Source organism: Lepisma saccharinum, chromosome 11, assembly GCF_977018435.1.
Source record: "Lepisma saccharinum chromosome 11, izLepSacc3.1, whole genome shotgun sequence".
NCBI classification, from domain to species: domain Eukaryota; kingdom Metazoa; phylum Arthropoda; class Insecta; order Zygentoma; family Lepismatidae; genus Lepisma; species Lepisma saccharinum.
The window spans coordinates 57,211,996-57,238,987 of record NC_139239.1 but is presented as its reverse complement, the minus strand read 5'-3'; the positions used below and the strand labels follow the sequence as shown (position 1 = coordinate 57,238,987).

Below are 26,992 nucleotides of genomic sequence, written 5' to 3'. Positions count from 1 at the left end.
CATCTATATCTTCATCTGGTCTAAAAAGAAAACTTGAAACCCCTATTAATTATAAACCACCAAAGCAGCAACGCTATGCACCTATTCATAGTAGTTTTAATAGCCAACTAAGTGATTACCGTTTTATATCAGCTCCAAAATGTGATATTAAGAATTTTTTGAATAATATAAATCCTGATATGCAAGCTATTCTAAATGTACAAAATGGCTCTTATAAACTGTCTTTTAAATTGTTTGTACAATATAAGAAGCCAAATGGAACGAAATTTACACCCCCCCCCACATAACAGAAACTGTAGTTATATATTCAAATAGAAATTTAGACAAAATAATAAGTAGTTTGATAGAACAATTGATTATTAAACATTCTGAATTTGCGGCAAAAGAATCCGGATGGAGTTTATGTGGAAGTCCACACAAGTTATATATTAATATTTCTAAATTTAACCCACTACAAGGTTCGACATATGTGCCATTACCTGCCAATATTAAAAACAAAAGAGCCGTGATTAACATAGAAAATAATGATGACAAATGTTTTCTGTGGTGTATTTTAGCTGCTTTGTATCCAGTTTCAGATAATCCAAAAAGAATAACTTATTATAAAAAATATGAACACGATTTTGATGACGCAATGGAGGGCTTAGAATATCCAATGTATGTTCAAAATATTGATAAATTTGAAAAAAAGGCCAGAGATATCAATGGTAAACCATTATCTATTAATGTATTTATTTGTTCTACTGGTGCTGGGAATTGCTTGATAGAACCTCTCAGAATTAGTACAGTTGATGATGATTTTGCTGTTCCGATTGATTTGCTTTTAATTGAGGGGGATCGCACATACCATTATACTTTGATACATAATCTTGAAGCTTTGGTAAGAAAACAAATAAATAAATCTAATACAATATACAAGTTGTGCCGAAGATGTTTAACTGTATTTGATGGTAGAAAAATAATAAATGGGATTCGTAAAGAGAATGCAGAAATTGCTAAAAGCAAATTAGTTGAACATTTAAAATATTGTGGGAATCATAAACCTGTTCATATGGTAATGCCTATGCCAAATGAAAATGCCAAATTCAAAAAATTTGAAGCTTTGTTGGAACACCCAGCATATATAGTTTGTGATTTTGAGTCAAACCTGAAACCTCTTGCATTCTGTAGCCCAGATCCTGAGGAATCTTCAAGTACATCATATCAATTACATGAACCTTCTAGTTTTTGTTATATAATTATACGGGATGGTGTTGCTAGTGAACCACACTTATATATGGGACCAAATGCTATCAAAGAATTTGCACATAGAATAGAAAATGAGTGCCATGACATAGCATCTAATATCTTATTAAAATCAAGACCTATGATGCCTTTAACAAAAGAACAGTTTCAAAATTTCAATAATACAGAAAAATGTCTGGTATGTGATTTTAAATTTTCAGATACAAATATCAAGGTGAAACACCATTCCCATACAAGTGGTAAATTTTTAATGGCTTTGTGTAATAACTGTAATCTTAAGATCCAGAGACCAAAATTTGTCCCGATATTTTGTCATGGTGCATCTAATTATGATTTTCATCATCTGATCAGGTACGAGGGGTTTGACAAGCAGAATTTAAATATTTTAGCAGAAAATGATGAAAAATATATAGCTATTAGCAAGATAATTAAAGTTAATGGTATTCCTATTCATTTAAGATTTCTTGATTCATACAGAATTTTGTCGGCTAGCTTGGCTACTCTGGCCAGTCAATTATCTGATGATCAATTTAAAATTACTTGTGCCATGTTTCCAAATCAGGGCTTGAAATTAATTACGCGAAAAGGTGTATACCCGTATGACCATGTTACTGATTTTTTTAAATTTGATGAGTGCTCTCTGCCACCACAAAAAGCATTCTATAGTAAACTCAGGGCATCCGAAATCACTGATGAAAATTATCACCATGCTCAGTTAATGTGGACGAACTTAAAATGCCAGACATTTGGTGATTATCATAAGGCATGTTTAAAACTTGATGTAACTCTTTTAGCCGATATACTTCAGGCATTTAGAAAATCTTCAATAGAAAATTATAAGCTAGATCCAATTTATTTCTATAGTGCTCCAGGTCTAGCATGGTCTGCAATGTTTTTAAATACTAAAATGGAGTTAAATTTAATTCAAGATCAAGATATGTACTTGTTTATGGAACAGTGTATAAGAGGAGGGATGGTGCAATGTTCTCAGAGATATGCCAGAGCTAATAACAAATATATTTCTAATTATGATCCAGAATTGCCATCAAATTATATATTTTATGTGGATGCCAATAATTTGTATGGTTACGCTATGATGGGTAAATTGCCATATGCAGGACTTGAGTGGGTTGAAAATTTTAGTATTGGGAATCTTCAGGATTTTGATGACAGTCACTATGGTATATTCTTAGAGGTTGATCTGATAATTCCTGAAGATTTACACAATAAGTTTTCTGATCTGCCCCCAATTTCTGAATTTAAGTGTTCGCCTAATTCTAAACAAAAGAAATTGATGATGACTTTGGAATCAAAACAGGATTATGTAATATATTACAAAAACCCTCAGTTTTTGATGCGTCATGGTGTTAAAGTAACTAAGGTTGGCAAAGTGTTGAGGTTTAGGCACTCAAGATGGTTGAAATCATATATTGATACGAACACCGAGCTTCGAACATCTGCAGTGAGCCAATTTGATAAAACATTGTTTAAATTAATGGTCAATTCAGTATATGGCAAAACTATAGAAAATGTTAGAAAACATAGTGATGTTAAATTAGTTACTGACCCCAGCCGGAGCAAAAAATTAGTGGCAAAGCCGAATTTTAATTATAGAAGAATTTATGATGACAATATGGCACTTTTTAATATGAAAAAAACAAAAATTAAGTTTGATAAACCTATTTATGTAGGGGCGGTGATATTAGAATTAGCCAAATTACTTACATACGTTAAAACTATATTATGATGTGTTGAAACCTTTTTATGGTAATAGTATAAAATTAATGTACATGGATACAGATAGCTTTATCCTTGATATTCAAACAGCAGATGTTTATAAAGATATATCACATCCTGAATTATTTAAATATTTTGATACTAGTGAATTGCCAGGTCATCTGAATATTCAGCCCCACAACAAAAAAGTGCCTGGCAAGTTAAAAGATGAGACACTTGGTGATGTTATTGTGGCATTTGCTGGGTTAAGCTAAAATGTATAGTTTTAAAACATGTAGTGGTGCTGTTGCTAAAAAAGCTAAGGGCATTGGTAGAGATACTGTAGATAAAGAGCTTGAATTTGAAGATTATAAAAATTGTCTCATGTCACAGAGGTTAATCAAAACATCAGAAAATAGAATTCAGAGTGTGGATCACTTGTTAACTAGCAATATTGTAAGAAAAGTGGCTCTAGACCCACATGACGATAAGAGATGTATTTTATCATGTGGTGTACATACTCTACCGTGGGGTCATTGTGACTTGATAAGTGGTAATCAATGCCCAATTACAGAGCATGATTTGAAATAAATAAAACATGCCAATGAATTTATTTGGATTTTAAAAAAAAGCTATTATGGACCTGCCGACACCAGCACCCTCTCCTGATATAATATCTAAACTAAGTGGTTTGCTAATTATTCATCTCAATAGCATACTTACAGATGTTGATGATAAAACAGGTAAAACATTATACATATTTAACAATAATTTAAACCACTACCAATTACCTGTAGGTGGTCAATTACAATTTATTACAACTCCCGAGGGTGATGTCAAGATTTCAGTAGGGAGAAATATTTATAGAATTAAGCACTCAAACATGATTTCTGGTACTGTATATACCGTCTCTGCCGGTGGCTGCTTATATATTGAGGTCCCGGGATATTATGACAAACTTATACCTTTTTTATAGAATTAAGAATTAGATATGTTATAATAAATAACCACTAAATAAAAATAAAAATAAAAATGCCTAATGATATATTTGGCCATACAAGACATGAAGATCACAGTGATGAGATTCTGATGCTTGATGTCAGGGTGAAAAAATTAAGAAGTGATTTACAAGTTTTACAAACCACACTTAATGCCAGTCTTCAACTAGAAATTACAAATTTACAATCACAATGCATGGACCCTCTTCTTAAAATCGATTCGGAACTTAAATTATTGCTTCAAAAATATACTGATTTGGCAACATTGGATAATTTTCAAAGTTTAGAGGAAGCTGTAGCAACTCTTCAAGCCAAATTAAAAACTCAGAATACCAACTCTGAACAATTGAAACAACAACTAGAAGAGCAGATTAGTAGTGTCCAGGCACAGCTCCAAACAATTGTCAAAAGCATAAAGTCACAAGAAGATTTTGATCTAGTAATTTCCACTCTAAAAGAACAAATTCAATCACTACAGATACCTAATCTGGACCCCTTGAACAATGCCATATCCGAGGTTAAAGAAAAAATTGAGACACTTGAAAATTTTATGAACAACTTACCATCTTCTGATGCTCTGAGTGCTATAATTCGCAGCGTAGCTAACATCAAGCTGCAGCTTGAAACATATGAAGATTTTGTAAAAATTCAGAGTACCATAACCCACCTTGAGGGTACAATAGCAGCAGTACAAAGTGATCTGACAAATGTACAAGAAACTCTAGAATCTCGCTTGCCTGGTATTGTAGACACCCTTGTCAGTGTCCAGCAACAGATTGCCAAACTTGAAAACCTCAACACTGAATCTGAGCTATCTCATTTTCATCACTTGATCGATGATATCCAAACAAAACTTGAAATTTTACAACAATCGACACCTACTCAGGCAGACATAACCCTGCTCCAAGATGCTATGCGTAGTGTGGCTGACGCTAGTGAATTAAATACTGTGAAATTAGCACTTGAATCTTTGCAGAATACTGTATCCAATCTGCCTACATCTCAGGAACTTAAAAATATTAAGAGATCAGTAAATCGCATACTAAAATCAGAAGATATCAAGAATATCCAGACAGAGATCAAACAGATTACTCAGACAGTGGCCACTCTACCAACCAATCAACATATTAATGAACTGCATGCTTTGTTTGAGGATATCAGAAGACAAGTCCATGATCTTACTGCTCAAAATTCTAAATTGGCAGTTGTTGAAAATCTACAGCAAATTGTAGCAAACATCAAGCAACAACTAGGGACCATGGAATCCAACCAAGCAAGTGCTCTGTCTGTTTTTGCAACGCAACTTCAAGAAATTGTGCAACAATACAAGAAACTTGCTGTAGACATAAGAATAAAACCAGGCCACGATGAAATTGTTAGGACTATCAACGAGCACCTTGAAACTGTAACAAGTAGATTACTTACGGCAGAAAGAGAAATAACTGGCCTAATCGAGAATCCTAAGCATACAGTAATTCTTGAATTGTACAGTATCCCCAACAAAGAATATGATTCACCATTTACACCAGGTGGCAAAGTGTATAAGCTGTCTCCTGCACAATTTTATTACCAGTTTTTTGTTGGGGGTAGACTTAGACCAATCAAGATCAAATATTGGTTACAACCACAAGCACACCATTACCCTACCTTATCAATAACAAATGCTGACAACAAACCAAAAATCGCCAATATAGAATTAGAAGATTTTACAGATCCCAATACATTAGAAACATCTTATGCTGAAGATGATGGATCTCTGGAATTTAAAATACATATAGGAGACAAATTATATTTAGAAAATCCTGTAGTATCAGCTGCTGAACACCCTATAGTTGCAATATTCTTATTTACATACCATGTCTAGACAAACTATTGTTAATGAACTACACAAACCAGCTAGACGTAACTATAAGCGACTACCAGTAGTTACAAAAGGCATAGATGATTTATGGCAGTGTGACTTGGTGGAAATGGCCCCTCGCCTAAAGGCGGGACAGTTGAAAAACTTAGATAAGATCAACAAAGGATACAAATATATACTTACTGTCATAGATACACTTTCAAAATTTGCCTGGGCATTGCCGCTCAAATCTAAGACTGGAAAATGTGTTACAGAAGCTTTCAGGACAATTATTAATCAGAGTGGAAGATCACCCCGCTATCTACAAACAGATAATGGCAAAGAATTCTATAATTTGGTGTTCCAACAATTTATTAAAAACCATTCAATAAAACATTACTCGAGTTACAGTGATCTCAAGGCCTCTATTGTAGAAAGATTCAACAGAACTCTAAAAAATCATATGTATAAACAATTTACCCTTCAAGGTAATTATAAATGGCTTACTATCCTACCAGAACTTTTAGATAGATATAATAATTCAGTTCACACCACAATTAACATGAGACCCTCTGAGGTAACTTCATCTGATGAGCAGAAATTGATCAGTACTGTTTATTATCCCAGATACCAACCAACAACTAGAAAAGCTAAATACAAAGTTGGTGATCAAGTAAGAATTAGCAAATATAAGCACTTATTTAAAAGAGGTTTTACAAGAAACTGGAGTACTGAATTATTTACAGTGGTTCAAGTTAAACCTGGGGCTCGTAATACATATATAATAAAAGATCACCGAGGAGAAATTCTCAAAGGCAGGTTTTATGAAGAAGAACTTAACAAAACTAAACAGCCGGACACATATCTTATATAGAAAGTCATTCGCAAAAAAGGCAACAAAATACTGGTCAAATGGCTAGGACTCCCAGAACACAGTTGGATCGAGGCAGACAAAGTAATATTATGAACACCTGGGATGTTATAAAAAGACTACCAGATCCTGAACAGCAAAATAAGAGAAATGGCAAACTGTTGCCTGATAATATTAGATGTCTTATTGTTGGACCATCGGCTTGTGGTAAAACTACACTAATGATTGATAATTTTATATTGGCACCCAACTGGTTAGACTGGAAAAACAGGCACTTGTATGTCTTCTCTAAGAGTTTAGAACAATTAAAATATCAGCAACTGATGAATCTATATGATGGACTGGATATAGCCACTTTTGAATCAGATGTTAAACCACTTCATGAATGTCTCGATAACTCTGTTGTTGTATTTGATGATATTATATTAGAAAACCAAAACAAGGTTAGAAATTTTTTTACACAGGGCCGACACAAAAACATAGATTGCTTCTACCTAGCACAGACTTTTTCTAAAATACCAAAACAGTTGATAAGAGACAACAGCAATTTTATATGTGTGTTTCATCAAGACCATACCAACCTCAAACATATAGGTAGGTAGGTGGCGACTTGAGTTACAATAATTTTTCTAAGTTTTGCAGTAGGTGCTGGAATCAGGATAGTTATGGGTTTGTCACAATAGTGGTAAATATAGAAATAAAATTAACAATTTTCTAGATATTGAAACATATATAAATAACCATGAAAAGACCAATTATTGATGATCTTAAATTAAGAGACTATCTTGTAAAAAGATTTAAGGGATGGAAAGTAGAGAACCGAGGTATCTATGAACAACACAAGCCCACAGAACAGCCTATTATTGATGCTATTAGTGAACTAGGTAAAAATATTAAAACTGTTACAGAGCAGAATCAAAATTTGATCACAGAGCTTGTACCTGTAGCTGCTAGGAACATATTAGATTATCAAATCACCCCACTTTCTAGTATTCATACACCTAGTCCTGTTGCTCCTCGTAGAATTGAAGCTACTCAGGATCCTATTGAATTGGGTCTTCTTGCTCAAAAATATTTAAGCACACCTAAAGACAACAAAGATGAGGTCATTGGCTTATATGCCGACACAGAGCATGATGGTAGCATCATACATAGAATTGGCAATTTTAGAGTAACATTTATGGGAGATGATTTGATAGTATATTCAGAATCTCATCTTGGAGAAAGAGGTGGTTTTGTTAAGTATTCTGGAACACCTGGATTGTGGGAACTGATGACTCGTAAGAGACCTGGTAGCTATACAGATCAAGACTATGAACACTACAAAGAAATATTAATAAAATCAGATGCTCTATACCAGAACAATGATCCCACACAAAAAAGAGTCAAGTCTAGCAGTGGAGCAAAATACAATAACTTAATTAAGCCTATATGGTCACAGATCAAAACAGGTAGTGGGATCAAACAGTACAACACATGCCTAAAGAATTTGTCTGGGTTGACGATGTCAGGAAACTTGTAGATAGATTGCTAGTAATAGCTGGGGAAGAAAATGCCGGTAACCACAATTTTTACAATGAAAAGGTTGGAATTATGGACATGATAAGCACCAAATTATCTAATTTTATAGTGAATGACACTAAGGGCATTGGATATCTTATAAAAATTATTAATACTCTACCACCTAAATTTTGGAATATCTCTGAGGGTCGGGGGCTGGTTAATGATATTATAAACAAGCTGCCATTTGAGCTACACATACCAGGCTATCAGTATTGTGGTCCAGGTACCAAACTAGATCATAGATTAAACAGAGGTGACCCTGGTGTTAATCCCCTAGATGCTGCTTGTAGAGACCATGACATAGCATACAACACACATACCGATCTTGACAAGCGACATGTGGCAGACAAAAAATTAGAAGAAGCTGCTTTTGGTAGATTTGTAAGCAAAGATGCTTCTTTGGGTGAGAGAATAGCCTCATTGGGGACTACCATAGCTATGAACACCAAACAAAAATTGGGGTGGGGGTTGTGATAGATTAAATAAATTAGCTACAATTTAATTGTGATAGTTAATCCCAGAATATGTATATATTAAACCAAAAAAATGAAGGCCAAAGGTGTTATGTATCAGATACCTTATGCAGGTCTTAAATCTCTTAAAACTATTGATAGTCTTCTAACTAAAAAGCAGCGCAAGAAAAAAAGTTCTTGTCTTGCCAAGGGACATGGTATGAAATTATTACTTAGTACCCCACAATTAAAAAAATTACAGCAATCTAGAAAAAAATCACATATAGGTGGATTCATATTTAGTATCCCAGCTATTTTAGCAGCATTGGGGGCCGTGGGGAGCTTGGCTGGGGGATCAGCTGCCATAGCAAAAACAGTAATAGATGCCAAAAAGAATAAGGCAGAATTAGATGAACAAAAGCGCCATAATCTGGCCATAGAAAAACAAGGCAAAGGTGTTAAGAAAGTTATAAATAAGTTTAAAAAACAAGAGCCGCTTACCAACCAAGATATTGAAGCTTTAATCAAACCACTGGGCATCAAACATTTTAGATGAGTATACATGTCCGATTCTTTACCAGAACAACCACTCAAAAAAGAGTGTGGCATAGTTAATTTGGATAAGTATAAAAATCAGGGTACTCACTGGATTTGTTATCTTAAATATTTAAACAATGAGGCATTTGTGTTTGATTCATTTGGAGGTGTTCCACCTGAGAATTTAGTAAAATATCTAAAATTAACTAATCTTTATTATAATAATACCCGTATTCAAAATTTCAAAGATATTAATTGTGGACATTTGTGTTTATCTGTTCTTAGATATCTATCTCAAATAAATAAACCATCAATTGAAAATTTTCAAAAAGCTTTGTGGTATCTAAAACATCATGGGTGTATTCCATCTCACCAGCCAAAATTCAATATTGAAACTCAAACTACATGATGATATAGTATATCCCAAAACAATAGCTCTTAGAGCATTCTATGGCATGTACTTGATACCTAATATTACACACCACAACAATACAATCACAGTTGGTGACCAAAAAATTGTCATCACTCCAGGCCAGTATAATTTGTCTACTTTAAATGCTCAGTTACCTAGAGGTATATTGTTAACTCAAAATTCTGTTACTCACAGAGTAGAAATTGTGTCTGCTACAGAAACAGTAGATCTGGGTACTATAGGAGAGCTATTAGGATTCGAAAACAACACAAAACTTGAACCAGCTATTAAACACACTGCTATTAATATACCTAAATTCTTAGCCGTAGAAACTCTAAATATTCACTGTAATGTAGCCGAGGGTATGATCACCAAATGAAATGGCATAGGCACTCACAAACAAACTGGCATTATTGCAACATTCAAACCTAACTCTGAATTTATGGAACCGATCATCTACACTCCATCACCAACATTATATTTTCCTGTGTGCCATAATAGAATAGACTACATTGAATTGATGGTCACTAATGAAAAAGAAGAATTAGTTGATTTTGCTGGAGCCACAACAACTGCTATCATAGAAATTAACATTTAAATAAAAATACATACAAAAATAAAATAAATAAATAAATAAAATGGAAAATATTGAGAGTTATGAGTTACAATCATTCCCCCCAAACAGGAGGACCTTTGCAAATTTAAATCAACCCAACACAGAGATTGAGGTTGACCTTGATGTAGGAGATGGATTTATACACCCTCACAGAGCAGACCTATATATTAAATTTGATGTTGTAAAACTCGATGGTACAGATTATCCGGCTAACTCAAATATAAGACTGGTAGACAATTTTGTGCCACATCTGTTCTCTGAAATTGAGATTAGAAAACATGGTGTTGTTATAAACAGAGTAGATTACCCTGGTATTACCTCTACCGCTTTGGCCACACTAAAATTATCCAAGACCGAGGCCTCATACTACAAAATAGGTGGATTTGAAGCTGGTGATAAAATAAATCTAAGAGTCACACAGTATTGTTTCCTATGCGCCTATTGCCAGGATTCTTCTCAGATTACAAAGAAATTATGTGGAAGGGTGGTTTAAGAATTACATTTAGAAGAGCTGCCAATGATAATAATGCTTTGATGAGGTACAGTTCATTAAATTCTACAGGGGAAGCTCTGCCTAATACCCTACCTGATGAAGGCAAATGCCTTATTCAGACTATGGAGCTAAGAATTCCAGTAGTTGAATATGAAGCCAGTTATGCTCTTAAATACAAAGCAGATATACTAAAAAATCCACAGGTGCTTTTACAATTTTATACATATCAGTGTGTGCAGAAGCCCGCCACTGGTAGCTATTATGAATTTGATGCTACAAACTCATTCTCCAGTATACAATATGACATGCCAGATTTTGTGGTGGTACTGTTTCAGACTGGAAGACACAATAATCAAGAAAAAAATTCAAGTAAATTTGATAACTGCAACATCAAAAACATATATCTTAAAAATGGCAGAAATGAGGTGTTCCCCAGAGAAAGTTATAATTTAAACATGTCCAAGGATGATTTCCTCAAATTATATGAGGCATTTTCAGCATACAAAAGGGTCACAATTGGGAATACTGACATGTATTACTCACCAGATGAATTCAAAGCACAGAGACCCATGTTTGTCATCAACACCTCAAAAAGGAAACAAGTTGTGGTTAATGACAGGACAAATATTAAAATTATCTGTGAATTCGATGATACACTCCCTGATAATACCATATGTAGTGTTATTCTTATAGGTGAAAAATCATATGTTTATGATGTAAGAAATGAAAGAGTCACAGAGCAATTCTAGAAGACTTTTGCATATTATATTGTGTTTAGTATTAGATAAACAAGTTGAGCCTGGTCTTGAATTAAAATATTTAGAATGTTACAAGTCAACATATTAATTCTCTGAACTTAAACCGGAAGTAGACCAGAAGTGGACCGGAAGTAAATATGTGTGGGTAAGTGTGTGTGGGTGGGTGTGTGCGTGGCTCATAAGAGCATCTTGGATTAGTTTTTAGTGTAGTTAAAACAATATTGAGAAAAGCCATATTTTTAACATATTTATAAACAGCAATTTTAGCAAATTCAGGTTTTGTCACATCAATTTAGGGGGGGTCCTCTTTTCTCGGAAGCTTTTTTTTACAAAAATCGTAGGTTTTACACAGTAACAATAAAATGTTATAGACATTTTGCCTTAGTTTTAAGTATTTCTATTCAGTCAAAACACCTCCTCATTTATCGATTTTATAATACCGCAAATACCACTACTTATGCAATATTAGAATACGAGAAAAGTTAAATGATAATTATTCTTTCCTATTTTTCTAACGGTGTCTAAACCGTGACATTTTACAACAGAAACGTATGCAAGAGACAAATCAGCTTTTAAACATATTTACGAAGAACCAAGACACATTTTTAAGATTAGGTTTTTCAAGAAATTACAGGAGCAGTAAAAGTTTAAAAATATTGTTATTTCAGATATTCTTACAGATTGTATTCCTTCCTATTATTTTGATTCTCAAGAAGCTCATTTATTTAAAATAATGCTTTACACACGTATCAGTCCTAACCTTGTTACAATAAAATAAAGTAAGAATAGACAGCAAATATACATAACTAAGAAGGAAAAAAATGTATGAATGAAGTTACCTTGTTGGAATTGGTCCTACTATCCAGTCCATTTCCACATGGTCTTCTCCGTCATAAACCCTGATTATCTGTTTCGTCCATTCATTGTATTCCAAAACAGCTTCCTGAACGAGGGAACCTGTAAAGGTAACTTCGCTGTACTTTGATCTGTACTTCTGTAAAGAATATTTTCCAATTCGCCTACCATATCTTGTCTTTGAATGTACAACGGGAGAAAAAACAACATAAAACATTGAAGTTGTATTGAATGAATGAATTACAACTTTTGGATGCGTCCGCACATAGGCAATAGAAATCCAAACGGAAACGTTTAATTCGTTGAACTGGGTTATTGTTATTCGGAAATCAGCCGTATGTGTTTTGTGAATGCTTTCCAGTCGTTGTGAACAAGGTAAGTAAATGTTCTTATAGATTTTACACCGTGTTTTGTAAAACATAATGTTTGCTTGGAATTATGAACTTGAATGTTTGTGTCAAAACTTCTCGTTTTTTATATTATTTTATATCGCCATGTCAGTGATTCTACGGACAAGAGTATCTGTATTTCGGCTCGGTGTTCTGTCTACACCCCTCTTTTAACTTTAAGATAAGGTTTTAGATAAAATAATATTTCCTCCTACACATTGAAGGGTGCAAAATAGCCGTATGTGCAGACACACCCAAACATTTTAATTCATTCATTCAATTCAACTTCTAGGTTTTATTTTTTTTCGGTTGTACAATCTAAACACACAAGATATGGTAGGCGAATTGTCCATCACCATTGTCATTGTCTGTTTTCCACAATGTGATGTCAATGCATTGAAATAAAATCTCAATGAATAGACGACAACATCTGCTTCGAGAATTCTGTTCCTTAAAACAACACAGGATGTAAAATATCAAAAAATGAAAAATTTGGACATGATTGATTAATTTGGTTTATTTAACTTCGTAATTCTGCCTCCCTTGTCTAACCGCGAAGATGAGGATGAATGATGATGTGATGAAATTGGTGAAGGGGCATTCACAAAGAAGACCCATGCCTAGGCTGGGATTCGAAACCGTGACACCTGGCGTCGTAGCACGTTGTGATAACCACTCCGCCACGGAGACCGGAAATTGGACACTTTGCTTCCTATTAATTTTGCTGTTGGCTGTACAGTGCAGATTCAGCAACTTTCATCTAGTCTCCGTGATGCTTTAGCAAATCAACATCTTCGTTTTACCTTGATAAATAGTTCCCGAGGCAGTTGGGGAGATTTCAATCGGTTCATCTGATTCAGGAGTGAAGACGTAGCACGATGAGATTGGATCTTCTTTGCTTCCGATGTAATAATAGAAGTTCTGTCTCACAGGATACTCCACACCTAGCCTAGAAATCGACTGCAAAAGATTCGTTTCATCTTCTAGAGTCACAGTGATTGCCTGCGGAAGACAAATTTCAAATGTAATCGATGATTTTCAAAACATGAATTTGTGATTAAACTAAAGCCACAAACTACCTTAGTATGACCTCAAGTAACATAAATTTCATTCTTCGTGAACTTAAACCGTTAAATGTATTGTTCACGCAACTATTCTTGCACATCTTGGCTATCCTATATGTGTATTTAAACAAATGTATGTAACACATGTTTCATATATTTTCCTTTTAAAAGCCCATTAACAAACTAAGCATTTGTTTTGTTCTGTTCTTGGATATTCGTTCTGAAATTGCTTTCCGAAAGATTTTGATTACTTTTGTATCATTTGGTACATTCATTTTTAACTACAATAATTTTGTCTCTTCTCCAGTTTAAAAAACCATACATTCTTAACGACTTCTGACGGAAATTACTTTTACTATTAGTAAATATTCCTTAAAATGGCACAAATTTGTTCTAAGTAATTACTTAAACGGTGCCAACATTGATTAAAAAGTTAGTCACAAAAAGCATCTGGACCTGCTACAAACTGATATTCTGTATCACTGTCTTGAAAACAACAATATTTGCTGTGAAATTTGGAAAATTTGACTGAAAAATAAAACTGATTTATAATTGGCGCCTAAATAACAAATTTCTCAACAATACATTTTGGGATAATTTTTTGTTGAGAAAAATATAAAATTGCCCAAGGAAAATAAAAATTGGAAATATATTTTATAAAAATATTACATACCTCATTTCCGAAACTGATTGCCTCTCTCTCTAGTGCTCTCCGTTCTGTAGAGACTCTCCTCTTGGTCGTTTGGCGGACGTAGTACGAACTGTAGCCGACAGGTGGCAGGTCTTCCGCCCGGAACACCAGCTCCTGAGTCGCAGAACTCGTTCTTCCAGGGATATTTTGAATGAAATCCGGAATGTCGATCAATTCACTGGGCTGTATGGCACCTGCAAAATATTCCCGAGCATCTTCAATCTTTCTGTTCTCGAGGAAACTTTACAATATGACAGGTTTGTTTGAGAGTGAATTGTCCACACACACACACTCACACCAATACCCCGTAACATCACGAGAAATATGTTCAACACGTTCAAAATCTTTCAGAAAGGGTTAATTGTAACATAATGGGTCAATTTGAGTTTGTGATTGAGTTTGTGTTTTAAGTCCACTTTATGCACAGTAAGGTTGATCGGGACTGGACCTACAGTTTAAAGTGGGATCCGAACCATTGTGTTTCCACCGGGTATCAAACCCGGAACCCTTTGATTACAGGATCAATTTCTTCATTGTTTTGGCATTAGATTTATCCTTACACACCCCTAAATACGAAATTACAACCTCCCTTAGTTGGAAAATTCTGGATTAACCCCTGGGTTTGGGATTTAGATAATTGTATTCACAAAATTCTTGTGTAGAAAAATAAATGTGAGGCCTCCTCGCTATTACAGTTGGACGCAGTCACCCTGTAAACAAGGATTCCGGTTTGGTTCCCAGTGGAGGGACATAGTGGTTCGGTTGCTACTTTGAAGTGTTCCGATTAGTCTACCTGTACGTATATGAAGAGGACTTCAAACAAACCCTGCTAAAACCTTATCTACGTACTTGCAACAGTGAATCGTGCTCTTCAACAAATTAGAACTAGTTTCTCTCCTGTTCTTTCTAATTTAATGGGTTGGTGGCAAGTACTAAAACTAAACACCGTGGTGCAACATGCCTTTGAAGGGCAAGGTCTGCCAAATGGGTTTTGATTGGGTGGTACAGTCAACGGTAAAGATAATTGTAGGCAAACTGAGCACCGCTATTTCAATTACTTTTTTATTCTACATCCTGTGTTTGTATGTTGGTTCGAAGCAGGCATTGTTCTCTGCTTATTGACGTCATTATTTCAATTCATTGTCGTCACAATATGTAATACAGACAGAATTAAAATGGTGGTGGACAATTGGCCTACTGTTTCTCTCGCCGTTGGGTGTACATGGTCAACACATTGCGTCTCATCGCCTTTGTTTGCTTGTTTTCTAGACCGGAATCGTTACTTTTTCTTCCCAACTAGTTCCTCAATTGTCCTTACCGTGCTGGATTAACACACACATTTTGGAGCACCCTCCGGGGATCGAACTCAGGACCGCTCGAAGCGCTTTGCTGGAGCTCGGTAGAAGTTTTATTACATTACACACTGTTCTACTTCACTCGTAATTCCGAATTTTACAGAACATGGAGAATGTTACAAATTCCTTATTGGCAGAAACAAGTGTTTTACTTAACATGGTCAGAAAACATTGTGTACCATCTACCTCTGTCCTTCAAATTTAAAAGGTTTTCATTTTTTGCCAGTTTCAAATTATACTATTAATAAAATATTATTGGCGCCATTTCTCCCTAACTAAAGCATAATCACTGTTATTTCTTTTTCACTCAAGGATTTCTATTGTATTGGAGTAACCTAACACGATTCCAGCACATATTAGTTAAGTACACCATTTTCCTATTGATGAACATTGAAAATGACTAACCATGTATGAGGCTATACATTTTTATAATTATTTTTTTAAACTTAGTTATGTACGGAAGTGCGTCTAGTAAGTTTGGCGTAATCTTAAAGTGCGAAATGTTCTTTTCTTTTGCCTATCGCTCAACTAAATAGGAAATTTTCTTTATTTGCTTTTGTACTCACCACTGGGCGATATCACTTCATATCCTCCATCTGCAACTGGAATACGAAAGTAATGTGACACCGATCTCGCCAGAGGATTGTAAATGGTAACAACAAATTGAGCATTGTTTTCCGTGACATCACACTGGCTGATATTCAATAACAAACAGGTTTGTAGAGGAAGGTCTGTCGCTCCGAAAAGTTTACTGAAAATAAGAGGAAACTCTAAATTATCATCATCAAAAAGTACAAAGAACTGAATACTTCCTTCTCTCGCGAATCCAGCATGATTTGAAGAGATGGTAAACAAATGGAATTATTTGGTTAAAACAGCATCTTCATTGTATATAATCACACAAACTTAGATATCTTTCTTGTACTGTACAATGGCTATTCTGAGTTTATTAAAATCTTCTTGAAAGGTAGTGAGAGATAGTGAGGGTTAAATATTAAATGCTTATCTTTAATATAGTCATAGAAGTTAATCTTGCATACGTATTACACATCTACATAAGGTCACCCTCTTCTCTCTTATTCAGCTTTCAAGGTTTCTTCACAAATTTAGGTTCATCTCCTCTTGTCTCACTATCCATTAAAATCTTACTAGAATCGTATAAACCTTACTAATGTACGTATAATGGTTTACGCAGTCAAATGTTCCAACTTACTTGAGAGCTTGCTCTGCCACAGGTTGACTAGAATGGAAGCCGTCAGTAATTAATCTGACGTAATCATTTGTAACATCCTGCTTTTCTGTTCCCGTAATGGCGTCGTGGTGCAAGTTGACTCCAATGGCTTCTTTCATGCGAGAAATGCTTTCCATCTCCTGCGGTCCCAGTTTTGCTAAAGCATGTAGCTGGTTTGTTACCTGCCAAGTATATGGTATTAATTGAAGAGAAGAATTTACCTATGTAGAAGGAGACTACATGAGTGTTTAGCTGTTTATTGAACCAGATCCTATTCCTTATTCAACTTTTTATGTGTAAAACATGATTTGCTGGATTAAATCCACTTGATACACAGATATATTAATCAAGACTAAAGTTTGAATTTGAATTCGAGCCACTATGTGCCTACACAGGGAAATATGGATTGCAAATCACTTGTAATTCTTTCATTTTTTAACGTCTTGTTTTCAGTGTCCCTAACTGATACTATTGAAAATTACCTGAACTCCCTACCCAACATCTTTATAAAAATTTTTACAAAACTATAATTTATTATCATCTAGTACTATATTTATTTATACATTTCTAAAGATATCAGCTAAAAATTTAATTTACTATGGTCATCGTAATCTGCAAATATATCAATATTGTTACAGATATTTAATCTTGTACATACTTTCACTGTACAAAGCACTCTTGTCTGACAATAACCAATTGTTTCCTTCAGATATTGTCATTGCACTTGAATTTTACCACCGATTCATCACTGTTCTAAAGAATATTATCACATTTTATCTAGTTTCACAATTTATGGAAAATATTAAATTCCTTTTGAACCAAGGAAGGTGACAAGCGACACGTGCGATTTCGAAACGAACATTCAGAAATAGGGTGAGTGCAACCTTTCACACCTAAGTGACACGACAGCGTACACTGTGTCGCCTCGGGCTGTTGGTCGCGCATGCGAAGTGAATTCTTCTTTTGCAGGCTGGAGAAGCCACTTTGGTGTGAAACCCGCGTGTCACTTGTCGATTGTCACTTTGTTCTGATATCTCCCTGAGGGGCGATAAAGGTCATTTTGATCCAAAAATGACCTAAATGTTCTTGTCCATATTGTTATTGCCTGCTGAATTTACCTGTAGGAAGTGATTAGCCTTGTAGATGAAGTGTTTCTGAGTCGGTCTGGAAGTGAAGTAACCCGTCAAGTAGTCGCCTGCTCTGTCCCCATAAGGGAAGAAGTCGTCTTGCTTTGTTGTCCAGTTGATCCCAGCACTGTTCACAGCTTGTAAGTAGCACGAAGGTGTCGAGTAGAAGACGTTTATCTCGTCCGACAATTCATTAACATGCCTGAAAAAGGAGAAAGTTACAATTTTCTTAGTTTATTAACAAATGTATTGCAATTTCGAGTTCATAGTGTGCAATAAGTTAATACCGGATAAAGGTTAAAGGAAATTAGTTATTCATGATTTTAATAATAATAGATCGAATTACCGGCGAATGAAAGTAGTTATTTGAAAATTACAATGACATTCTATCTTAAAATAATTTTGGTAACGCCGTTGCCTTGTAAACAAGGGATCCCAAATTCGATACCCGGTGCAGGCACGCAGTAGTTCGGATTGTAGGTCCAATCCCCAGTAGGCTATGTGTGATTAAAGTGGGCTTAAAACAAAAACAAAAAAATATGGATTATTTAAATCTGAAAACCGTATTAGTACAGTCACCGGCAATAAAAATTAGAACCAGATTCTGAAATAATTTGCTTACTTGCAATGCGTTGTGTGTTTTGCCTAACTCGGGCAATAGCAGAACTTCCTATTGAAAAGTTGCTATTGAAATCTGCTCATCGCCATAGGGTTAGGCAACACACACAACGCATTGCATTGAAGTGAGTATTTCAGGATGTAGGTGTCCCATTTTTATTGCTGGTGACTGTACATGTTCATGGAAGAGTTTGAAAACATCTCGGCAGAGAGTTGCTGTTGTTATCGAATCATTTTAACACATCCTAAGATTATCGTATAATATTCCTCTTTGGATGACAAACCAAGTGAGGGTGAGAATCGAGTGCCAAAACAAGATGAAAAGTTGTTTTTTCAGAATAGAATGTACAGCTGTAGGAATTTCAGTGTGTTTTTCAACAAGCTTCTAAACACGAAATGTTTCTCTTGAATGGACAAAGAAGAATAGCATAATTTTCCAGTGCCTCACCACTGAATGGTGAATTGATGAGGTAGACAAATATACATAAAGCTATATAGTGTGTGTGTGTCTGTGTCATCAGGGATTCCAAACTTGGCTTTGTAGTTCCAGGGTAGTTAACTTTGAACAGTTCTGAGTATAGGCAAACGTATAACTTAAGCTTAATAATAAAACTGTAAATTTACTTAATAATTCTGTCCATGTTTCTGAACCAGAACGATCCACTTTGGTAGTTGAAGTCGTCTCCCATGGTGAACATTATGTTGTTTGTTGTGAATCCTTGCGAAACTTCCTTGCTAATAGCTACGAAATCGGCAACCTGAAAAAAATACATAAATAGCATGTTTGACTTGTCACTGAAAAAGTACGTAATTGCAACAACATAACTACAGATTGACCTGTGTATGTGCAAGGGCACAATTTGGTGGTCATTTGTAATTTGGTTAAAATCTTACTCGTGAACAGTGGGATGCATAAGTATCGCTTGAAAAACTGACCATGACTATTCTCATTAATTTCTCTTGCATCCTGCGTATTTTTAAGGATTGGATTTTTACGTATGCTTATGCAGATGTCAGCATCTTGTTTGGTGTTTTGTGTCAATTCTTGAAGCTCTCATTGTCTCCCCGATGGCGCAGTGGTAGCGTCGTCGCCTTGTAATCAAGGAGTGCCGGGTTCGATACCGGGTGGAGGCACGTACTGGTTCAGATACCACTATATACTGTAGGTCCAGTCCCGATTAGCCTTACTGTGCATAAAATTGACTTGGAACACCAAAATCAATCAATTGAAGCTCTCGTTGCGTTAAACAAGGAGAATGTACGTACATGATGGACAAATTGGTTTGCAATAATTGTGCATCCCACTCAACATGCAATGATAGAACACTATGTATTTAATATATTTTCATTGTAAATAGTATTAATACATCACACTCGAAAGCCTAATTGAATTAACATGATGATAACGAAGGTCGTTCTTATGTGTGCCACTTCATGCGACGAATTGTTTTTCCAATTCTTGAGCTTTTTCGTAATGACAGTGTTGTCTTACCCTGCTCTCCACGTTGTTGTCCGGTCCGTCATTGTCGATGATGGGGGCATCCCCTCCGCAAAGGAGGTCAAAGCAGAACCCAGAGGGCGGCGAATAGTGGGTGTAGAAGGCTCCAGTGAACAGCCAAGATTCCTCCCCTGAAAGGGAGCAAAGGCAGTTGTTTTATATTATATCGCGGCTTCTGAAATATTAATATGAATGTCATTCTTCCATAGAAGAAACTATGACTATTCTCTACAGTTGCCTCCAAAAGTTTAAGCTCGCTTTATGCTCGGATAAGCTAATCAGGACTGTAGATTCGAAGTACTGTGCAATATGCCTCCAGCGGGAATGGAAACTCGTGTACTTTTGGTTACAAGGCTACAGAGTTACCACTAAGTGATTAGGGTGACCCGAAGGGAGTTGAGTATGAAAACGAAAAACTAATAGAGCGTTTTAGTATCAAATTACGAGAAGATTATTTAAGTATGAAATTTGGTTAAGCACTAGTAGAGCCTTTAAATATGAACTTCATATAAGCTTGTATGGCCTTTAAGTAGAAAATTTGGTTTCGTGGTCTTTCCACCTACTTGCCTAGACTCCTGCTAGTCTGCCACACTTGCTCCAAGGTCTTGTCCCGTCTCCTCTTGTCCCTGTCCTGGTAGTCTATACGCGCGAAGAACAGCCCATCGAAGCCCATCTGGGCGAACTGCGAGGCGACCTCTCTGGAATGGCCGAATGGGTCGATCTGCCAAGCCACTCGCGGTCGACCGCACTCGCCGAAAGTGTCGTTCAGCTTCCTGGAAAAAGTACGTATACACCCGAAGGTCAATGCTAATGGTAGAGAGCTGAGAAGATAAACATGGGCTAATTCATCTTGCCCTTGCCGCAACGTCGTTACAAGCATCGTGCAGTCTCAGCTTGTAAGTTGAACTGATCAGCAGGATGCGAAACCCAGGGTGGACAGGGGAAATTTCCTTTCGCCAACAATTTTGTCCTTAAAAAAATCACTGTTTGTGTTATAACGTTATTGAATCATTGTAATACCCCCTTGTTGATAATCTGTTATTTTACGTCGCTTTTCTACCTCTTGGGTTAATAGCGACGATGAGGATGAGTGATGAAATGGTGATGGGACAAACACCATGCCCGATCAGGGTTCCAACCTGGGACTCTGGCTTCGTAGTGCTTTGTGCTGACAACTCCACTACGAAAATTGGATCACTTGTAGACTAAAAACGAGTATTAATAAAACTTTATATGGCACAGTGTGTTTAATATATAATATATATACAGAACTCAGTATGTATATAATTTATGCAACATATTAATTTTGTGTGCACAAATTTACTACCTCCTCCCCCAGCTTAGCGTCATCAAAGTCCGTGTTGTAGGCTACACTCTGTCCCGCGTATCTCTGGAGCGAGCGAACGAAAACATCTCTGCGCAAGTAGTGACGCGAGATGGCTCGACCATGAACACGTGCGAGGGAACGGGATTGCGGGGTGGGGATAAAGCGACTGCAGTTACCAAGTTTTGCAGCAGGTTGTACTGTTTCAGCTCCACCCTATTCGCTTCTCCCCATCTTTGCCTTTATGCGCTGCTTTGCTCCAGAAGTTCCCGGAATCGAGTATAGATTACCTGAGTCCCAGAGTCATTTGATCGATGGTCATCTGGTAGTTGGGATTCGCCTCGTCGCTCTGGCTCCAACCTCCTCCAATGAACTCCAATCGGCCGTCGTCCACGAGGCCCTTCACCTGCTCCTTCTGAGAGTCGTCCAGCTCCTCCCACCACATCCAGAAGAACGCGGTCTCGGCGTACGAGAATCTGGAAAATATTAACCTTGATTTTGATGGTGGAAGAAGAGCAGCTTAATTTCACACTTCTCTTTCCATTTGTCTCCGCTTGCCACAAATATATCTTTCAAGATCTATGGTCACCTTGCCTTCATAAAAAAGAACTTTTAACCCCTCCTGATCCCAGATGGAAAATTGTGATTAAACCTATGATCCAGGGTTCCTTTCAGTGATGGATGCTACATTTAGAGGTTTCACGCTGTAGTGTGTTTAGTTGTTCATGTTTGTTCACACAGTAAGTTTTATATGCAAATGGTATCTTCTGAGCGACTTTAGGTTATTGTGGTGTGGTTAAAAGCAAAGGGCATTTGGGGAACAGAAGGGAGGGGGGAGGGCTTGCTTTCTGGAAAATGATTGTGAAACTAGTAAATGTGAAAATTTTAAAATTGTCTAAAAATCTTGTAAATGGAAGTTGTATTGCTCCAAAACACTGTCATAAAAATTCCGTTATCTCTTGATAGCTCGACGCAAATTTGTATGTGTAAGAGCGCTATGGCAGGTGGAGTTAGGTAATATCTAGGCTTAGTCATAGGCTTGAGTTCCTCCCATCTTCAGGTATAGTAGCTACAGGAATGAGAAAAGATTTGCTATATGGCATGAGGCAAACAGTAATTCTTGGACCACATTCTCTTTACCTTTCGCATATGTGGCGCCACCACATTTGAGTTCTCTAATTCAATGACCTCTGGTATAGTTCCTAATTATTAGCCGCTTTGCATAAAATGGCGAAACGTAGTTTAGAGCCTGTTATAGAAAAACTGTTTTCATTAACTTCAATTTTGATAACCGCAATTACATTTGCATGGTGCCGAAGCTGCACCTCTATTACTTCTTTGTAGAACTACGGGTGGAGGGGGGGAGGCTTTGACCTGAACAAGAAATAAAACGTATTTTTAAAACAGAATTCTCATTGTGATTTCATGGACAGATATCAAGAGATTAATCTTATCAGTTAGTAAACATGAATTGCACAGATCTAAAAATAAAATCTTTAAAGTGTGCTTTCGTTACCTTCTTTCTGGATTCCATAGCAACGACTGCACAACCTCATCCAGAATATATTGCACGCCCACTCGCTGCACGTCACTTCTAGCTGTGGAATAGGAGGTACAACGTTATTGTCAATAGACAACAAATAATATTACGCACTAAATAAGAGCGTTTGGTATATAGTATTCTATTTTGTGATTGTACAGTCACCGGCAAAAAATGGGAAATGTAGATCCTGCAACTCTCTTCACTGTAAGGCGCTGTGTGTGGATTTAATATCAAATTTTCAATGGCACGTTCTGCCACCGCCGTAGATTTAGACAACACACACAACGCCTTGCAGGGAAGCATTTCAGGATCTAGGTATCCCATTCTTATTGACGGTGATTGTACATTCGGACGCTCAAGATTTCTGGATAGATGTCATCTGAATAATCAATGGAATTTCTCACAAATCGCATGCTTTGTTCACATTGACATTCTACAGTGGACAGGGAAAAGTACTCATTACTAATAAAAATTTCAATGTGTAGCTTGTCATCAGTATACTTACAGCCATAGTAGTACTGGTCCACTGTCTTCAGCCAACCAACGTCATCGTGCGTGTGGGGGACGAGGTGTACGTTCAACTTGTTAGGGTCGGTATCTGGACAAGCCTGGAAAACAGAACTCTAGCTGCAGTACAAAGTCCATGAATGCCTCGAAGTTGTGAGAGACATCCTCTGCGTTCGGACATTGAAGTGACTTTGTTCTTTCTCGCGTACACTGGTACAGCGTGTGCCAGGTCAACAAGGCGCTGGCGTATGGAACCACAGCCTCAACTATCATCTGACTGTTTCTTGTTCTATATTTTCCTCCTTTGTGTATATTTTTACATATATTGCCAGACAGTGGTTAATCCTTGGTGCAGAATTTAACATTAGATTTCTCTCAACATGTTTGTTTTAAGTCCACTTTATGCTCAGATCGGGACTGGACCTACAGTTTAAAGCGGGATCCAATATGTGTCCACCGGGGATTGAACCTGGAACCTTTTGATTACAAGACAGCGGTGTTCCCACTGCGCCTGGGAAGGCCTAAAGTCATTCTCTTATATCACGATGGTTTTAATAGGTTGATGGATGAGCTTAGTACTCTGGCAGTTTCTCTTTATACAGCATATTTGCAGAAGATTCAATTAAACGCATAACGTTTAAAATTGAAATTAATATACAGGGTGAACCAAAAAGGACTTTACAACTTTGTGTTTTCTGCATTTGTATGTACGCTGTATGAAAGACATCTTATTACTGTATAACTACGTTGTCCGTTCGTACTGCTTTGTGTTGAAACTGAATAATTGAAATGTGTGTCCCCAGAGGGAATTAACTCGGAATCACTTTCTTAGACAAGGAATCGCCTTAACCACTAGACTACCGACGAGCCCCTAAGAGGCTAACAGTGCAGTTGCATATGGTTAAAGAATACAGGGGAAGAGAATGACATTTCATTGCATTTTCGAAATATACAGTTGTATAATTCGTGTGGAATATGAGAGTTATTTCTCACGTGAGGTCGGTTTTCTTGGTGGATTTGTTATCATAGCGTGATATGAAGTCAGGGATCCTTGGTTTGAACCTGGGTAAGCCAGATTTCATCGCCTGTTTCACAAATCCATCCTCGTAGCGATTGACGTAGGGAGGGAGAAAAGCGATGTGAAATACGTAAAAATGAAAAAAATGCATTCCCAGGTAAGCTGTTGATCGTAGAAAATGATACGTTTTCTTGCTTAATAAAATTAAAATGGATGTTTCAATAGTAAAATAACAAAATATTTTTATATCGTTTGTTGTTTACATAGTATGAAGTTAATTTATTTCGGCCAAATTTCATTATGTTAGGAATTCAATTGCGAGGAACCATTTTTATGTTGGGAAAATGAATGTATAGTAATAAGGGACTTCATATTTCATCATCTGGAAATAACAACCCTTTTGTTATCCTACAAATCTTGCATCTTTCTTTTATACTTACATTACTTTGCTTCATAGAAATTCTCGTGGTCATAACTAGAAAAACTATTAATAGATAATGAATGTCTGCCGTTATATATGTATTTTTACGCCATCTCTTTACTTTTCCATGTAATAACAATAATTATAATTAAGACGAAAATAATAGAATAACAATGTGCTCATTATTATTATCATTTATTATTGTTATTATGTTAGCGTGGAAAGGCCCCTCCTGAAATATATCTACTGTATTTCTAATATACATTATTTCTAATTTTTTCGGAGGTGTCTGGCGAATGTGAGCGACTTCTCTGTAGATACTTACGACATAACCGCAGCCTGCTTTCTGATGCCGTTGAACCACGCCACACAATGCAACGGGTAAAAGAACGAAACAAAGTATGATGGTCTTCATAACGGACGAGTATGTAGTCATTTTGTATCGCCTGTTGTATATATGTTTAAAATGATATCTCCTGCGTCACAGATAGGAATGTTTTCGTTCATTTGCACGTGATGAGCTTCAGATATGTAAGTTATCAGTTAATACAATACATATTGTTCCTAAGTTTGTGGTTAAGATGCACATTCAGTATTCCTCAAAGTAGCCCAATAGCCAAAGGGGGAGAATTTCAATGCAATATCACAAGTGATGCGATAATTTTATCACGGTGTGACATCAGCGTAGGAAGTAGAGGTTGGTCTTCCCTGATTAGCATGAAATATTTAATAGTTATTAAAAATACTCTTGAAAACATTAACTTTCTCAAGTTTTCTTTGATTTAAATGGGGATCCACAGTATATAATTTTCTGCATTTGTTGGCGATAAACTCCGACCCCTTCCCCTAGCTTCTGACATTTACTATATCTACCTTGGTCTCCCCGATGGCACAATGGTTGCGTCGTCGCCTTGTAATCTAGGGGTCCCGGGTTCGATACCCGGTGGAGACACATAGTGGTTCGGATCCCACTTTAAACTGTAGGTCCAGTCCCGATTAGCCTTACTGTGCATAAAGTGGGCTTAAAACACCAAATCAACGAATCAATTATATCTACCTTAATTGAAATTAATATACAGGGTGATCCAAAATGGACTTTACAACTTTGTAAGTGTATAAAAATTTATTCAGAAAAGTTACAGAACTGGTTGTGGTGTCATTTTGTAAGGGAATACATCAAGTGACTAGCGTTGTGGAATAGTATTGAATTCCTCCACCGCAAGCGCCAGCGGCATTTGCATTAAAAATGGCAGGTCAAGAGCGAGCTCGGTGTGTGTTTTGGCCACATCCACTTCCAGCAAGATGGCGCACTACTTCACCGAAGTCCGGGATATCCTCAATAACTGATTTCAAAGTCGATGAATGAAACCCCAAAAGTATAAAAATCGAGGGGAGAGAGATCAGGTGGCAGTGAACGTAATTAATTCTTTCATATGTTGAAAATATCTTTCTTTATCAAACTGTTTTTATATTATGATACTGCCACCATCCTCTCAGGAACTCCTACTGTGGCTTAGGTTTGTATGATGCTGGTACTCTTTGGTGTCAACTAGCAACTTGTGCATTAGAGGAATCCAGGTGTTGTGTGATGTTCACTATCGATGTTTGTTTCATGTGGTAAGTGCAAGTGACATGACTTTCTGTGAATTTTGTGTCCCAACAAAACGTTAGGAATATATTTGGTAGTTATTGTATTTGATGTGTTTGTAAAGTATGTCAATGAGATAAACTTCTTTTTTGCATTCGTTAGATGTTGCCCGATTCATTAATTAAAGGATGAGCTGTGCACCCTTAATCTGTGTCGTATACAGATATGCTATCAAGGGGGGGAGACGAAGTATTTGGCAGTT

The 26,992-nt window shown here is 36.4% G+C and overlaps 1 protein-coding gene across 2 annotated transcripts in view; it reads right to left on the bottom strand.

Annotated features, from left to right (window-relative positions):
* LOC145995266 (lysosomal alpha-mannosidase-like) overlaps positions 1–25,617 on the bottom strand; it is a 34,149-nt gene extending 8,532 nt beyond the window's left edge. For both annotated transcript variants that reach the window (XM_083131848.1, XM_083131849.1), the window contains exons 1-13: positions 25,468–25,617; positions 23,702–23,804; positions 23,170–23,251; positions 21,944–22,129; positions 20,897–21,102; positions 20,324–20,460; positions 19,456–19,589; positions 18,205–18,415; positions 17,069–17,268; positions 16,422–16,606; positions 14,483–14,694; positions 13,549–13,747; positions 12,341–12,458 (exon numbers count right to left, since the gene is read on the bottom strand). In XM_083131848.1, coding sequence (XP_082987974.1) covers positions 12,341–12,458; positions 13,549–13,747; positions 14,483–14,694; positions 16,422–16,606; positions 17,069–17,268; positions 18,205–18,415; positions 19,456–19,589; positions 20,324–20,460; positions 20,897–21,102; positions 21,944–22,129; positions 23,170–23,251; positions 23,702–23,804; positions 25,468–25,578 — 2,084 coding nt within the window. In that variant the 5' untranslated portion in view covers positions 25,579–25,617. The remainder of the gene's footprint in view (positions 1–12,340; positions 12,459–13,548; positions 13,748–14,482; positions 14,695–16,421; positions 16,607–17,068; positions 17,269–18,204; positions 18,416–19,455; positions 19,590–20,323; positions 20,461–20,896; positions 21,103–21,943; positions 22,130–23,169; positions 23,252–23,701; positions 23,805–25,467) is intronic.
* Positions 25,618–26,992: the final 1,375 nt, after the last annotated feature.